At 43.3% G+C, this 18,092-nt stretch overlaps 1 protein-coding gene across 1 annotated transcript; it reads right to left on the bottom strand.

Annotated features, from left to right (window-relative positions):
* Positions 1-618: 618 nt before the first annotated feature.
* Positions 619-17,630, bottom strand: oafa (OAF homolog a (Drosophila)). Its single transcript, XM_071517850.1, has 4 exons — positions 16,891-17,630; positions 4,833-4,967; positions 3,647-3,827; positions 619-2,681 (listed from the first exon to the last, which is right to left on the bottom strand). Exons 1-4 carry the CDS (start codon positions 17,119-17,121, stop codon positions 2,407-2,409), a joined length of 822 nt encoding a protein of 273 aa, XP_071373951.1. The 5' UTR covers positions 17,122-17,630; the 3' UTR covers positions 619-2,406.
* Positions 17,631-18,092: the final 462 nt, after the last annotated feature.

Genomic DNA, 18,092 nt, shown 5'->3' with positions numbered 1-18,092 from the left:
AACAACAACCTCAGCATCCCTTAATTCCCCCTCCACCATTTACTCGGTATAGATGCGGGTATGGTCGCTAACATTTACTGACAAGGATGGTTCCCTATTTGTAATGTACTGAACTGTAGTGTACAGGTGATGGCCAGCTTGTTCGGTGTTTTACAAAAAGGCTGCCTGTTTCCTTGGCATCCTCCTGGATCTCTTCCGTTGTGGTGAAGGGTTGGATCGTCTTTTTGAAAAGCAGCGACACCTTGTGGTCAATAGCACGCATTACACATTTCTGTTGTATAATTGAGAAGGGGCAGCAAAGCAGCCTCCAGCAGGGGAACAAAATGGAAGTAGGTAATACTAGTAATACACTGGTTCATGTAGCAGTGTAAGTATAGCTGGTGGCTGCAGAGTGGTCTAGTGGTTAGAGACAGTCCTTCACCTGGATGATCTGGCTTTAAACCCTGGTGTCTGAAAGCATCTTCCCTGTTGAAGTGTCTTTAAGCAAGACATTGAATCCCTACCAGTTTCACTAGTGCTGACCTCTGACCTCCCTGGCAGAGGGCAGTGGAAAGATAATTTCCCCATGGGATGAACAAGGCATCACATAATCGTTATTATTATTATTAATGCAGTGCAAAGAAAGACTTTATTGAAACAATTCATGTAAAACACAACTCTTGAATGGTACATAAGCTAATTGCTTCATTTTCTCATTAGGGCAACTTTTTTTTTTTTTTTTTTTTTTTACAACATATTCAAAACTCTTTCATAGAAAAATATGTTTAACAACTTATTCTAGAATTACATATCAAAGTTATCAGTGGAAATGTTAAGGCACTTGATCACCGGAAAAGGCCACAAATCGAAATGTTTCACTCATTTGGTTCTTCAGTTAGGAGGACAGACCAACACACAACAAAATGAACATTGATATGGCAGTAAAGAGTGAAATGAAGAGGGAGGCAAGACAAAACAACTGTGGTTGGAAAAAAATAAAAATCATACTCAAACCATTGTTCTACATACAATTAGACAGACAAATGAAATTTGGTCCCACAAGTTCAAGAAGTGCTCCTTGAATTACACAATATAACTTATCAGGGATTTGTGATGCATGAATGATACACATTTACTTGTTGAAATGAACAGACACCAGAAACCAGAATTATGGCACAGGGATATATCACTGTTAGCAGGAAATACAAGAAACTGAAATATTGTATAACCAGAAGGTGGCAGTATAGATTATGAGAAAATAATATCCTGCAGTGTTAAGTGTATTCCAAAATGACAAAAACTACTGTAGAGCCTGCTTTTAGAAACTGAAACTTTACACCATTCTTTTGACAATATTTCCTTTGAGAATGCTGACTTTGGTTTACTTGACACTTTTAAAAAGAGCATGAGAATGTGAGCTATGGGCATGGGGGGGGGGAGGTGGGTGGTGGGAGGGTGAGGTGGAGCTAAAATTGTCCCACTCAAAGAAGATAATAAATCTGTTTAGTAACCCACACCCTCTTTACAACCACGAAAACCTGACAACAAAGTAGCATGACATATAGACGGGACTTCACACTATGTCCGAATCCAAAATGTTTTCTTACTTAAGCAAACTTCTTGTTAAACGAGGACAGGAGGCAGTGTGGATGCATGATTTAAGAGCTTGTGTGATGCGAAGACGAAAAGAAAACACAAAATCTCATGAGGTTATTTTCAACAAAAAAAAGGTACAAAAATAATCCTCCATAATTTCACTTTGCAACCAAAATAAATAAAGCCAGCATCAGAGAGACATTTTCCTTGTGAGCCAACTTGCACTGTTACAAACAGGACTTCAGCTGGCTGAAGCCGTTTCTCACCACGCCACGTTTTTACACTGACAGATCGATCCGCCATCCAAATTTTCCTTCACCAGGATGGGGATTCTGTTCCTACGGCTCCTTTGATGAGAACGGGACTCTGCTGTTCCGCTGCTGGTGTCCAACTGGCCAGAAAAGTAGAAGAGAATGCACTGTCCAGCTTTGTGCATAAAGTTTGTATGAGAGGTTGTTGTTGTTTTTGACATTTTTCTGCTCCAATATTCTCTCCCAAAAAAAAGGCACAAAAGTAACGGCTTCAAAATTGAAATTACGTAATTTTTCCCTATGAGTTTTAAAGTCAGTGGGTCCTCTTAGACTGTACATACGTACTGCAGCTCTGCTTCCATAAAGGTTTTGGTCTCATTTAGAACCTGAATTGTTTTCTATTTCAGCCTCTGGGATCTCACCGCTCCCCACCTGAGACAGCTTCACTATACATCTTATAAACAGAGATCCGGTGTCACCGTAATCATCTCTGAATAGGAGGGTGGAGAGGCATTGGCTTGGCTGGGGAAAACTGATTTCTCGCCATTTGTTTTATTTTTTACAATCCAGAAAAAAAATGCTAGGTCTCCTCGTCCCATAGACAGAGCTGTTTTTGAGGAACGTAGTAGGAGAACTGGTAGCCCTTGCTGCAGCTCTTTATGCCGCACTTGTAGGGGGTGCCTTTGCCCGTGCTGTCCCGGCTGCGGCAGTACTTTAGCAGGCAAGGGTACCACTCCAGACGCAGGCTGTATACGCAGAGGCACGGCTGCCACAGGTCCTTAGTGGAGCGGCAGGCCTGAAAGCTGGGAACCTCTGCTGTCTGAGGCAGGATCTCAAATATAGAGCCGTCCACTCCTGGAACAGAGGCAGGAAGGGAGAGTAAACACCAGCGCTTGTGGTAATAAAAACAAAAGGTAAGCAATATCTAGAGATGTGCAAATCATACTGAAAATGATTCTCTTTCTGATTTCACTCAATTAAATACTGTATTTAACTGGAGAGAGGGCAAACAAAGTGGCTAGGAGGGGAGATTGCGCAGTAAAAAGGGGACTTTGTTATGCAAAGGAGATGCTACTGTGATTCCCTCCAAAGATAATGGTGCAGAGTGCTTGGTGAACCATGACCATCAACATTGTTTCCTTTATAACAGTGCTGTCATTGTACAATACTGCTGTCATACAGATTCTCCTCACCCTGGATAATTTGGACTTCATTGCTAAATAGCCCATACAAACAACTGCTTACTGGAAATAAAATCTTCTTTTTTTGTGTTCTCAATTTACGGTAATGTGAGCATAGTATAAACATGTGACAGACTCTTAGGGGAATAGGCTAAAATGCACCTTAACAGCAGTCTACATTGTTTCAAAGATGGAAAGTGGTTTTTAAAAAGTGGAAAAAAGTGGAAAAGTGGAACATTTGGAAAGTATGTGCATGTAAAGAGACAAGGGGGAGGGGGGAAAAATACCAGGCAGATAGCATAAAGACCACAGTAATAGAGTCTAATCTTATCAGCAAAAGCGGTGGAGATAACACTTGAAGTCGCGTCTCTAAACTAAAGTGGAAAGAGCTGTTGAGGAGATACACACAGGGAAGAGACAGAGTGTTAGGGAGATAAAGAGGGGAAGCAGATATAGAGTAAAGAGACGGCAGGGGGTGGGGTGACAGAGGGAGAGAGAGAGAGGGAGAGAGAGAACTCAGACAGTATCATCATCAAAATGTGGAAAGCAGTGAAAGAGACACCATTATTTGCTCAAACCCCCACCATAAGTAACGTTAGTGACAGTGGTGGAGAAAGCTACAGTGCGATGACCCCTGACCTTTGTCCAGCCAGTGTTTGACGTCGGCCTCCCTGGTGTAGATGGCCTCGCGGGCCTCGCTGCACATGTTGTGGATGTGGGAGCTGAGCTGCCAGGCCCGACTCAGGTTGACCGCCACGCTCATGGTCAGCTGCTCCAGGCCTCTGCGCTCCTCTGCCAGGCGGATGGCCTGAGGATTTTTCTGAGCAGACAACAATATGATCAGTGTTCACACTCATATGTTCACATGTCCTGTGGAGCAGGAGCATTCCCAATAATGCATCATTTATTCAGACAGTGGCTATAACAAGGGTGGAAGTAACTAATTACAGTTACCCCAGTTACTGTAATTGAGTAGCTTTTTAATGTACTTGTACTTTTTTGAGTATTTTTTAAATTCAGTAGTTTTACTTTTACTTAAGCACGTTTTTGCTGAAGTATTGTACTACATTTTAAGTAACATCCATTCCAGAGAACACATTTTGTAGCCTTTCCATAAGAATCAGAAAGTCAATCATGAAGCCATTCACAGTGAACGGTCAGTCAGCAAAGAAGAGAAGAGTAATCTGGCTTTTTTGTTTGTGCACTTTATTTAGTAATTTCTCATTTTTCTAGTGAAAATAATCTAGTTTGAACTCTGTCCTCTCATCCGTTTAGAATTGCACAGAAAAGATCACATGTAACAATGTTCTCTTGTCTAAAAAGTAACTCAGTAACTTTTACTCTGAGTATATTTTAATTTTACTTCAGCAGGTTTTTCAACCGGTAATTTTACTTCTACTTAAGTAAAATGTCAGCAAGATAACAGTACTTCTACTTCCACCCCTTCCTATAACAATGTCCGCTTGCTACCTGTACCTCACTAGCTATCTTAAATATCGCATCCCAATCCCAACAATAACAGTCTCCTCCAGGTAGTCAACAATGTAAATCTTTCTCCTATTCCTGAACCCCATCCTGTTAATATACCCTCCTTCTCTTAACATCTTGGGGGTGCAGAAACACAGGGCAGTGCGCTCCAAACAAGAACGCTAACATCAACACTCCTATTAAGTCAAATCAGTGAACATGTCCTCTCGTGCTCGCTCTGTGATTTGGAGTATATTCAGCTGTCACTCTATTTAGCATACACGCCCTGTTATATGCATAATACAAGACATAAATGCTGCCTTCTCAGCTCCCATTCCATCCCGTCATTGTTGCTTACCTGTCTGAGTCGGGCCATGGACTCACTGGGGATGATCTCATTGTGGCTGAGGCGGGAGATGAAGCACAGGGCCTGGTACTGGTTCTGCCCTCTCTCCAGCTCCCCCAGGATCAGAGCTCGGAAGATCTTCACATCCTGCAACGCACAGACACAGCAATGGCTGAATGGATAAACAGTTGATTCCAAGAAGGCATTGAAGTGGTGCATAAGACAGGATTATATTAACTTACTGTTTATTTGTACAGGCTCAAAACAGATTATAACAAATATTCTTTCCGTGTGTGTACTTAACATAGCACTTTTCCAGACGCTCACAGTAATCTAATATGTGGAGTTTATAGATGTTCAAACAACTGTCCACTAAAAGCCAAGAGGGGTTTATGTTCACTGCACCAATAGTGCTTCATCTGACAGTTTGTTGATCATTTTAATTGTCTGTAGGCCTGCGCAGTGTTGCTCCATTCCAGCCCTGCTTATTTGTGCTGTCAAATTAGGGCTTTGGGACTTTCTCTTCACATAATTATCACAGTGTTTCTCACATGCCATCACAAGTCAGAACGATTTCACACTGTTATACGTCGAACCGTGGAAGTAGAAAAATTAAGATGGTGGAGAATTCACCAAAAAACTTGTTGCTGTTGGCAAGCGTGTGAGAGATCTGGCGCCAGCCCCAAGGCCATAAAGAGTTCTGTGAGAGGGCATGCAAAGCATGATGGGAAGCTCCAGCAGCGGGGAGAGCGGAGCAACAGACCTGTCTTCCTATTCATCTGACCCCCCCCCCCACCATGACACCCTCTTGGCTTCACCCCCAAGACACACACAGTCCCAAACACCCCTCCTCCGCTTTTCACACACCCGTCCGAAGCAGACAGGCTGCAGAGGAGTAGCAGCTTCGAGGCTTTCACTCCGCGGGCAGGAGGAGCTCTGGGACGACTCAGATAAACAGGCCAGAGAGAAGCCTTTGTTGTCTCCTTAAGCTCTTTGGTCCCACTTCCTGTATGCAGAACTGTACACACTGGCAAGAAAGCAATGCAACCTGCCTCAGAGGTGTTTACGCTCTCCTGTTGTTTATAGACTACTTTGCATGACCGCTGGCTTCTCATTCTGAGAACTGCTTTTGTCTGTGCAAAGAACTACTGGCAGGCGTACAGGACAAGCAAGGGTATTACACAAGACAATCATGCGATACTATTTGACCGTTGGAAAGCAAATTACTGAGCAAATATTGATTTATGGGCTTGATGTGATATTAGCCTCAGAGATTTCACACACACATCTCTGTAAGCGGCTTAAAGCGGCATGAAAACACAAGGACAAAGACAGAAAGGAAAACACATAGACCAAAGTATCCACCTCAGCGACTGATCTTCTTATACTGTGATAATAACCCGGCACTCTAGGTTCTGGGAAAGAACAAAGTCCAAATGATTAAAGAGTATGTCAAGAGGAAGCATGAATATATCACAGTGAACAGTGACAGACCACAGGAGACGCAGGGGAGAGGGAGGGAGGACAACGCCGATAGAGAGACGAGCAAATAAGAGTGTCATTTCCCCTCAAGAGCAGGGAGACACCGAGGCCGTGACTTCAGGACCTCCCAGACTGCAGACACATGGCGCTAGGCTGGGACACTGTGTGTGTGTGTGTGTGTGTGTGTGTGCACATGTGTGTGCATGTGTGTGCATGTGTGTATGTATGTGTGTGAGGGGGCAGAGAAAGAAAAAGAAGGGGGAGGGCATTCCTGTCAGCCACATGGATTGCCCCAGGGCTCTCTGGGTAATTACAGAGGAGCTCCACCAACTCTGCTTCTCTGGAACCTACTCAATACTATACTGTAGACACCAATATCTCCTCCTACGCTTGTGTGTGTGTGTGTGTGTGTGTGTGTGTGTGTGTGTGTGTGTGTGTGTTTGTGTGTGTGTGTGTGTGTGTGTGTGTGCACCAGGCATGTGGTGAATGCATGTGTCCTGATTAATGATTCTCCAAGTCCGCTGGTCTGCTCTTGGATATAGGCCAGGAGGGCAAGGGGAGGGCACCAAGACCTGTTGCGCCAACAACATTTCCTGATGTAACTTCGCAGCACACTGACATCATCACACACACACACACACACACACACACACACACACACACACACACACACACAGGTAACAGCGAATACACAACACATTTCTGTCCGCAAACAATGGATCTCAAGCCAACAATTAATGGAAATGAAGGTTAACCGAGGCCTTAAAATGGCAATAACCAACCCATGTTGATGTCTTAGTGGTTTAGGTGCTGCTGAGATAATAATCGGTGTGGCTTGTAAAAGCAAATAGGGTAATAACAATGACATCATCTGCGCTGTAAATACCCAGACAGAACCAGTAGGATTCAACTGTGTTTGTTTGGACAAGACTAGACTCACTTCTGCCTGCCTCAAACCAGCACTGTGCTCACTCACTCACACTCGGCTGGCACATACACACGAGGATCCGCACTGAAGCGTGTGTGCAGGCAGACACACACACACACACACACACACACACACACAAACTGTACAAGCAATATGCAAGATAAAAGAAAATATAGCAAAAGAGTGAAATGTGCAGTGGCAAGACATTAATGATTAAAGAAAGTTCTACACCTGCTCAGATGATGACAGGTAGTAACCAAACATCAAGGGAGAGAGAGTTCTGAACTTGACTGATCAAACAACAGCTCTTGCTTTTAAAATCCGCCAAGTGGGTTGGTAGCGTTTTTTAAAAATCAGAGCGTTATGCAAACCGCTGATGGTGGAAGATACTGGAATGATGACTTTCACGGAAGATCAGAAGAATATGCTTGAGGCTGGTGCCAAACTCAGGTCACCAGTGTGTTTGTGTGTGTGTGCATGTGCGTGTGTGTGTGTGTGTTGGGGAGGGGTTCCTGTTGTGGCAGAACCTGCTTCCTCTGTGCTATGGGTATAAATACAGATCCTGTAAATGGCTGCCCAAATACCGCACATTATCAATCAGTGGACAAAGATAACCCCGGGTGACACATAGAGTGAGAAAACACACCCTAATTCAGCTTTAGAATGTCATAGAACAAATTCCCTGAAATGGCATTAAAACTGAAGAGCAAGGTCAGTGAAATTCACGACTTCCTGAAGAACTGAAGCCTATATCAGGAGAATGAGTCAGCCGCTAAAAGCACATTTCCACATAAGAACATAAAATTAAAGGTTTGCAGACCAACATTTAGGGAAAATCACCAGGTAGTTCGTTGCGTGGACGTTAAGAATTAAAAGAGTGACATTTTCTCATCTTGAAAAAGACGGATAATACCATAATCAAAGACAGTGGAGCCTTGAGTTTTCCCCGCCACAGTTGTGTAAATGTCAGCACAGCTATAAATAATCCACACAAGTACAGATTCCTCAGCTTTGCTCCTTGACACCAGGGACTAAGTCCATTTTGGAGACAAACTACCACTGGCCAACAGCCAAACACAAGTGTGTATTCATGCAACCTGACTAGTGGGTCATACTAAGACCTGTTAAACAGGAGAGGGGCTGGGGGTCCGTTTTATTGGTGGTTACCTTTGGTGGGCCAGATTATTTAAGAGGTGCACAAAAGCCTATTCAGACACTCAAAGGGTGCCATTTACAGTGAACATTCTCCGTCACTGTAGCTGTAACCAGGCCGGCCAAATGCGTTCTGTTCATAGAGCATATAACTGGTTTACTGGCTGTGAAAATGAGCGTTGTGTGAAGTCATAACATTGAGCCCCTATTGAAAGGAAAGCAGGTTGTTTTCTATGAGGGTCTCTGTGGTTAAGAGTGGTTCAGCTGTCAGAGTGAAATGACTGTTGCCAGACATTTAAGTCTCACTTTGGATGCCATGCTAACTGTGCCAGCTCACGCCTGCATGCACGGATGGACACATGCACACACACATACACATGCACACACTCACATACACACACACACACACACACACAAAGAGTGCGCCAGTGGCTGTTCCCCAGGGCAGGAGGTTCTTCCTGTTTTCCAATCCCCTCTAAGACCCTGTCTGTTGATAAGGCTGATGGCTGACTGGGGAGGCTCGTTGGTCAGCCACGCTCTGATGAGTCATTTGGGATCACTGTGGGTCCATGTGTGCGTGTTTGAGTGTGTCTGACAGAAATTATCTTTGTAATCAAGTGTTCAGAGCTGAAACCAACAAGTCCTTTCAATTATTAAACAACAACAATTTCTCTATTAGGATCCTTATAAAAATGAACCCGCTGAGTTTACATACATTTACAGACTGAAAAGGCTTTGCATTGTTCAAATATAAAAGCACACAGCTTCAGCATCATACCAGTTGATTCCTTTGACTTCTATTTGTAGACGAATCAGCGATGAAATCTGAAGTTTTAAGATCTCTCCCCCTGCCTAAATGTCTCCGATCCCCCTTTAAAAACAACATGAGGATTTACCATGCGTTCGGAGACGGGGAGGATATTTGTCTTGGTGTGTGAGGGGGAGCCCAGTCAAAAGGCACAGGTGTAGCCAGGGATTAAAGATCAGGTTTGGAGACAGAGGGAGAGAGGGTGACACAGACAGACGCAGACAAAAGGAGCGGGAGAAAAGCTGCCGTGCTGAGAAATGCTTGAGTTGAGGCTAATTACAGAGGCTCTAAAGGCAGGAATGTGGAGTCACATTTGGGGGCTGGTCACACCTGGCTGTCCAAAGTAGCGAGCCAATTAGTAAACAGTGGCAGTGAATGGACAATGCAAACACTGGAGGCCACTGAAAGAAAGGTGTTCCCCTTGGCTGTTCTCTCAACAACAATGGAGGGCAACTAACTAACTAAACGGCTAGAGGATTTGAGCGTTAACATGCTAAAAAATAGAAAAAAGTATTACACATGAACTCAGCTATACAGCCATAAAAAATATAAAGCAACAACCACTAATTTAATCTTTAAAGACTTGACACACCTGTGCAAAATATGTGCAGGCCACAAAGAGGGATCTATTCGCTTGCACAGAATCTGCACGCAATTATCCAGACACCCAAACTGTTTTTGGAGACTTTGCATTCAGGAAATGAGAGGGAGAAAAACAGTGAGTGCTAACAGGGAAGGAAATGAGGCAGATAGATAAGGCATAAACAACAGTGATGGCTGCAGTCCCATTCAGCCTCCAACCTTTGTGCCTCAGTTTTCATATCCTGTTGCCGAGGACACGCAAACAGCTAATTACACACAATATTAACGGCCAAGGCCAAAAACAATGGTATTATTTCCATTATATCATTATTAATCTTTCTTATGCAAAGGCCTAGATTAAAGTTGTCTTTATCAAAGCCTTGTATGCAAATAGTCTTAAACCGCCTGAATTCAAAACACCCAAATTGAATTTTTGGAATTGTCATCAGTAAAGGTTTGGTTGTGATCAGACACATGGTATTTGTTTGGTGTTTCTTTTGGTGCTTTCTTTGTGTGGGTAATAGTTTAGAAGTACTGACAAGTGCCAGATTATCTTCTGGGTAAAAGAAAAGGATAAATTGGAATTACAGAATACAACTGCTTTTCCTGTCGAGCATATGCTTTTTTAACAGCCTATTTTGTCAATTTTACTGGCCTTCTTTTATAAAGTGGAAAATCATGTAGCCTCATGTTAGTTTCTACAATATTTCTGAGAACAGCAGATGTTAGTTCCATCCATCCTTCCCCCTTTTCCCAGAATTGAATCAACAGAAGTAACACTTGAAAGGTGACAAGAAGAACAGTCTCCATGGCAAGAACAAAAAGGGCAATGCAATACTATCTCAGGTACAGACCGTCTTACATTTAGCACTAAAACTGACTGAACTATCATGAGGGTCACACAGAGAGGTCAAGTAAGGTTTGACTTGGACGAACCCAGTTGACCTAGCCAACAAGATAAAGACAAAACTGTTTCACTGACAAAAGGACATTTCAGGACACTGTGTAGCGAACAGAAGCTTTGGCAGCGCTTACTCCTTTGTTAACTTTCTCTGTTAGCTGCAATCTTAAAACCCCTGAAGTGGTTACAAATGATCACAGCTATGCACAGCACAAGCCACAACCATTGTCTCCTCTTCAATCAAAGCCTGTTAACTGCAGCACTGTGGAGCCAAGCCTCCCAAATCATTTGATTGTAGGAAAAAAATCTAAAAAAGGTGGACGTCTGCTGTCTGCTCTGGCCTCCCTCCTTGCCTGGGAGTGACTGTGGGAATGGGAAGCCTTTTCTTTATCAGCAGCATTGAGAAGCCAACATCTGGCCTGCTGGTGGGAGCAGGATAAAGGATAAAGACATCAACGGGGGCCGAGGGGCCATGGGAGGCCAAAGAGGGGCCACGACGAGGCCATAGAAGATGCTAGTCCGAGTCAGCAGGGAACAAAAGGTGGCTATAGGAGAGAAAGGCTTCTTAGAGTATGAGTTCATCTTCAGAAAAGGTCCACCTGCTACACACATCGCATACATTTCTGCTACAATGAACAATGTAGAAAGATGGATGCAGAAACAGAGGCAACATAATATAACCAACAGCTTTTCTTAAAAAATAAATATCATCTTAAATCATTTCAGGTATAAAATACAGAATTCCAGTGCATGCTTCTTAATTGTGCATAAATGCAATGCCCTTTCAACAGGTATTTCACAGGACCCGCATTTATTAAAATAAACAAGTCAGAGAGATTAAATCACTTTTTCAGGGGAGCCAAGGCAGAGTAGTGCAATTCCTGTGCATAACATGTCCTGTTTTATTATGCAATAACCTTGCTATCTGTGGAGCTTATCTCTCCCACATGGAGATGAGCCATAGCATGGAGAGGGAAACTGAGTAGGAGGGGAGGTCTTCTAAGGTACTGCTTAAACCACTTAAATAACAATAGCCTGGATATCTCTGAGCACTTGTTGGGGATGTGATACTTATTCAAATGACACTGAGGTTCATTTGAAGTTGAAGTTCATTTTCACTCAACCTGGAATGGCTGAGTTCAGTGACCGTTATTGACTTGCAGATGACTCACAGTGACCTTACACAACAGTGGAGGGGAGGCCTGAGGTGCCCCTCTGTTCTAGCGTGTCTTCAGCGGCACCTGAAACCACAACATTTCCCGGAATAGGTGACACTCACCTGTAAAAAAGACCTTACAAGTTTGTGCAAGTGACAAAGTGGTATGATGTTTCAGGGTTGGGTGGGAGGCAAGGTGTGGCAGCGGAATAGAAAAAAGTCAAGCATAAAAAGCATGGTGACTGCACTGCACTGACTTGAAACAGATGTACCTACAAGCAGGGAAAAAACAAGTCAGAGCTGCTTCTCGTGACAAACACTGCCATTTCCCGCGAATTAAAACGAACATAATGGATCGCCAGCAGGCCGCCCACGCACCGCACCAATTTGCCTGATAGTTAATAAAGGGCACAGCTAAAGCGTCCACGTTCTTGCTCAAGTTTTAGGCCATTTGCCCAATTTCCCTGGGGGACATGTGAAGGCTGTGAGAGAATTAGGGATGGGCATCTGCCAAAATGGGTCACAGATACTGTATATCCCAAAGGGAGGGCACACAGAAAGGCCAACTAACCCCCCCCCACCCACACACACACACCTCTCACTCTGCTTTTTACATAGCGCTCACATGTGGGTGTGCGTGAACAATCTCCAATTCATTTTCAGAGCAAGTTTAACTGTTGGGTGTATTCATAAAGCCTCCTACCTTTGAAGAGAATCAGGATATGCAGCAGAGTGAATTGACCTGCGGGCAAAACAGGCCCCGGCTGAAACACAACCCTGTTTATAAGGCTGACTTGAAAAGATAATTAATAAAGTGACTAACGTGCCCATTCACACCATTGTGCCATTGTTTACAGCAAAAGCCCCACTTATTTAACATGATAGTGTGAGATTGAGTGTCAAGTGGCTTCCCAACATCTGTTGCTCACTTGAACCAACAGCTCAGTGTGGAGTGGATCAGGGAGCACCAATCACTAAGGTCTCATCTCCTTTAAAAAAAGGTTAAAAAGTTAACACCATACCTATAAGATTGCCTTGTCAACGTATTATGATCTGTGTCTTATGCTTTTCTCTGTTTGTCCTATATCATTTTGTTCTACAGCTCACTGTTGATCAGTTGAGATCTAGTTAGGATCATTCTCTGTAAAGTCCTCTGAGACATGCTTGTGATAAAGGGCTAAATAAACAAACTTAAACGTATTATGATAGAGCCAAGGCACATGGAACCATAAATGTACTAAGATTTTGCCTCACTGCGTCTCAGAGATGAAACCTGCTTCAAGTGTTAACTCAACTGGGACGCCAGTGAAGTCACTCGCATTCCTGCATTGATCAAACCCACTAGTCTGGGGTCTGAATGTATGCTGCTAGGCACAAACAAAAGTTCATACATCTGGAAAGACCCAATACATCCATTTCTTAAAACCTCTAAAAAATATGTGAGACATTTCCCTTTGATTAATCTCCAAGACATGGTTTATGTTCTGTTCAAGGTCTTAGACTGCGTGTGACCGCAAACTGCTACAGTGTTTTTGATGAGGGAGGAAAAGCAGAAGTACACGGGAGTAACAGATACATTCATCTGTCCATTCAAGGCACAGTTGTGTTCAGATTTGTCTAGTTTTGCACAATTGTACTTGGACATTGAGCAGGTTGTCAGAATATTACTGAATTAAGCTCAATGTACAGTTCAATTGCAGGAGTAGATTCAGCTGTTAACACTCGACCGTGATACAGGATATGGACAAAATGATGAAATCACTAAAATAAAGTGCTCCTGACAGTGAAGGCTCTGGTTGTTCAGCACCTGTGGGTGGTGCATTTATTTTTGGCAGAATTTGGGTTTACTCAGTCCTTAGAATGTTAAGCAAATTCAAATCAGTACTGCAGAATAATTTTGAATGATCAGCTTCACTGCATTATGGATTTCTTTCCTGATGCGTCTTCCAAAATGATAATGTTACAGTTGCTCGGTTGTTTGAGCTTCATAGACAACATGTTGTTAATATGCTGAGGTTTTCTCAACAACCACATATGATCGTAATAAATATTTATGGGAATGTGAGACTTCATCTGAGGCAGCGTTTTCCACCGCCAGTATACAAGATTGAGGCCCCAAATTATTCAGAATTATCTCTGTTATGATTAGTAACATTGCCTAATGGGAGATGAGTCAAGCAAAACATTTACATTGATATGCATGTATTCTTTTCAGATGACTGATATGCAATGCAATGGTTGTAGCCTACTGTGAATACGTGATATACTTGCTTATGTGTGTGTTAATGTGTTGTCTAATGCAGTGTGCAATGGAATGGAATGACAGCAACTTTTTTTTATGGTCCAAGACAAATTTCTCTACGGAGAGACAAATAAATCTAAATCTAAATCTAAAACCATGACAGAAAATTAACCTGTGCTGCTACAGACCCAGTATCAGTAGGGGAGATCTTTATGCTGCTTGTGCATTATTTTGTTCAAACCCTGTCGATTCCAGGATCCTCACAGCAAGCCCACAGTACCAAACAGTTTCACTCACCAGTTCCAAAGAGGTGTAATGTGTAAGCTAAAGCGTATCATCTTTTCCATATGTCCACATGCCTTTAGCGCAAACGCAACCCTCTTGAAATCACAGTATGACTCATTCTCACAGTGATCCATTGCCTGGACAAGGTTGACTAAACTTCCTTCTCACATCCCCAGCCAGCTCATCACTCTGGCAATGTTTAATGACTAGAACATTAACTATCTGCTAAGTAACGGCACAAGCATGTGACCCATTTCCCATCGCATCTTGGCCTTGTATTAAGAGCAGCTGAAAGTGAAACTGCTGCTCTCTGATCGTTTATGAAAGATTCGTTGTTGAAATGAAACTATCACAGCCATTGCCAAAGTCAGAAGTGATTACAGACAAACTCTCTGTAAAGAGTGACTTGGCATTTCGATATTTAAACTTCGACTTACGTCAATGTTTAAATCATGGACCTGAAAACTGAATGACTCAAACATGTAATTCCTTGCAAAAAAAGAAACTCAGATGTGTTATTATTATTCTTGGTGGAAGTTATACCATGAAATACTACTTTGACCAATCCAGTTATATTCAGTCTGTGACTACTTCAGAGAATAAATGGAATAATGCTTCCAACCAGAACTTTAGCCTGTTCAATACCTATCCACCTTTGGCTGTAAGGTTCATTATAAGTTATAACCCTCCTTTGTTTGACATCCCTGTTTAAACACTCTTCTTCCCACATGTGTTCATCTGGACTGTAAATTCTCTATGGCAGCTGGAAGTGACAGTGCATCCAACTTTCCATAAATCTTGGAGATACTGCAACGAGGGCCGGATGAAAACCACATGGAGGAGGAATGAGGAGAGAGCAGGAAGTGAGAAAGAGAGAGAGAGAGAGAAAGAAAAAGAAAGAAAGTAAGAGACAGAATGAGAGAGAAGGAGGGAGAGAGCGAGGGAGAGTGACCTACAACTGGAAGAGATAAATCAGCCAGCGGAAAAGTTAAGTGATCTAAGAGGTTCTATTGGCTTTATTCAAATAAACCGAACCATATGTGTGTGTGTGTGTGTACACGCACTTGTGCACGCACGGGAGAGACGGCAACATGAGGCGCCTACATAACCAAGTGTCGGCTCCCTGCTCGCAGATCAGTGTATGTCTCTTTATCTTGGTGTGTCACCAGTGATTGGGGGTGACGGCCTCCTCTCTTTCAACTCTAAATTAGCTGTTTTGGTTAGTGAACCAGACGTCCAGATCAAAAAAGGTCAGACATGCCCACTTAATCCTGGTAAATCTCCCTCTTCACATCTCGCCAGCCTGTCAGCTTCCGTGTGACAGCAACCATCACAGACACATGCCATTGCTCTGTGAGTCTCATAGAGTCCCCCGAACACTCAGCAGTTGTAGCCTCCCGTCCAGAGACTGGCATTCACGTGTCTTTCGAGTAGTTATTGTCAAAAGTGATGCGGTTTCACCTTTCAGATCATCATGAAGGGAGCGGTGATACGTGATCCGCTCCTCTACTTTTAGAAGAATGCTAAATATGGCCGCTGATGGCCTGTGGGCTGAACACATGAGCAGCTTTTGGGTTTTAAGGCTACGGGGTCAGCGGGCATCCACATCTGAGAGGAGCAGAATAGCCGACTTGATGTTTGGGGGGCGCCAACACTGAGCGACACTGGAGACGGAGCAGGATGGACGCACCTATGAGCCCTACTGTTGGGTTTATGTGCAAGGTACAGCATCTGCTCCAGTGATGCTCAGGCTGGTGGGATGTTTCCCTTTAAGCTTCAGATCTGTGACCCTACATCCAAGCAAGAAGAGGCAACCATTTAGCCTGAGCCAAGGGGCCATCGTGGTTCACCGGTTTGAGAATTGCGGACTTGAATGAGCAGTAGACTTGAGGCAGAGCTCATGAGATAAACCAAGAAAGAAAAGTTCAGTCAAAGATATTAAAGTAAAAAGGTAAGTAAGTGGACATTTACTCCTACACACACAGCACACCTCTTCTTCCACTACCTACCACACACACAGCAACATGCTTTGGATTTGTTAAAGAAGGGCTTTCCAAGAGTGTCAAGGACCCCTACATATATATATACAGATAAATAAAGTCGCAGACCCCTGTTTGGTATGATTTTGTCCTAGGTATACTGATCTGGAGAGAGTTTTATTGCTACATATGATTTAACACAGACTTTATACTGCAGGCAGAGAGGTAACCTCATGAGAATAGTCATTCATACTTACTATATTCTGTTCTCATTGGGTTAACTTCCAGTAAATGTAATAATAACAAAATGTAACTATTCCTTACTCGGGGACCCCTTGGGGCCCCTGAAAGACCCCCGGGGGTCCCCTCACTTTGGGACCCACTGTGTTAAAAGTCGGCTCACTGACAACATTTACAGCTGTATAGTGGGTGATTTTACACGTTTTGAAAGCATCTTAATCTCACATTATAAACGTGTCAAACTAGGTGGCCGGGCAGTCACCCTGCAAGGCACGGCAACATTTGGTGTAAGTGGTAAACAGGACCCCCCCTCACCTGTTTGAAGTCAGCGACAAAAGTAATGAGCGTCCCATCTCCCTGCTTGAATTCAAGTGATATCAAGTCTCTCTCGCTGTCCGCCTCCAGCACCTCCTCGGTGATCAACCCGTCAGAGAGCCGGACCCGGACCCGCAGCTCCGAACCGAGTCCCAGAGTTACGAACAGCAGCAGGGCGCAAAGTGAAGTCAATATCCGAACTGACGCCGGAGAGATGCAACTCGCAAACATCCCAAAAGACGCAAAACTGAACCGGACAGAGGAAAAAATCGAGGCGAAATCCAAAGATCTGCGTTCATAATATCCCCTAATTATTTTCTCGCATTTCGGAAAGCCTTTTCCCACCTATTCAGCGTAGGATTATACTTTACGCGTTCCTCTTCCATACTCTTTAAGTCCTTCTAAAACTACCCCTAGTGCCTGTATTTTCCAGACTTTCAAGATCGGTCATGGAAATTAGACTACACCGAGTCGACAATCCCCCCTCTAAAATCTCTGCTTTTCACTACTAGCAGCTTAGTTCACTTCCATTGAAAGTCTTTGGGTCCGCAACTTGTCTGGGCGTTATTAATAGGATCATGCGCAATTCAGTTTCTCCCGCACTACAGGCAATACTCCGATGATGGCACGTTGCTTCTCATTCTGCATTGTGTTGATATTCCCGTCTATTTTTTTCCCCTTTTGCAATTCATGCAGTCCCGTCACTTCCTATCCGTCGGTATCCCACTGCTCGCTTGCCTGGCCTCCAAACTTGTGTGTGAGTGCAGTGATGGTAGTAAACTCTTAAAGCTATACCACCCTCTGAAAACTTTGCCCATCCCCCTAAGGCCTCATGTGATCTTCCACTCCAACAAGTAGGCTGAGCTAATAATACCCCCAACAATTATAACAAAGGTGTTATTAGCTTTTTAAATCATAGCTTTGTGGGTGTTGTTGCCTGTCTTCTTGTGATGTAGGGGTAAATAAAAAAAAGGCTGGGTAAACTATGAGCTCCAGTTGGTGATCATCATAAAGCAAAACCACTGGCACATACAAAAATCACTTATATTTTTTTGGAAAAGCATTCATTTGTGCTTTTTTTCTTTTAAAACAGACTACTTTTAAGTTTAAGTTAGATAGTATTTATTAAGATGCATACAATGCATGCAATGAGTTTATGTTCTAAATATTTATGTAAGACCAAAAAAGTGGGTAAGTTGAGT

Source organism: Centroberyx affinis, unplaced genomic scaffold, assembly GCF_046629955.1.
Source record: "Centroberyx affinis isolate AG114_WGS23_722 - 3 ecotype Tasmania unplaced genomic scaffold, CSIRO-AGI_Caff_v1 ptg000530l_1, whole genome shotgun sequence".
NCBI classification, from domain to species: Eukaryota; Metazoa; Chordata; class Actinopteri; order Beryciformes; family Berycidae; genus Centroberyx; species Centroberyx affinis.
The sequence above is the reverse complement of the archived record's forward strand: the minus strand, read 5'-3'. Positions and strand labels throughout refer to the sequence as shown.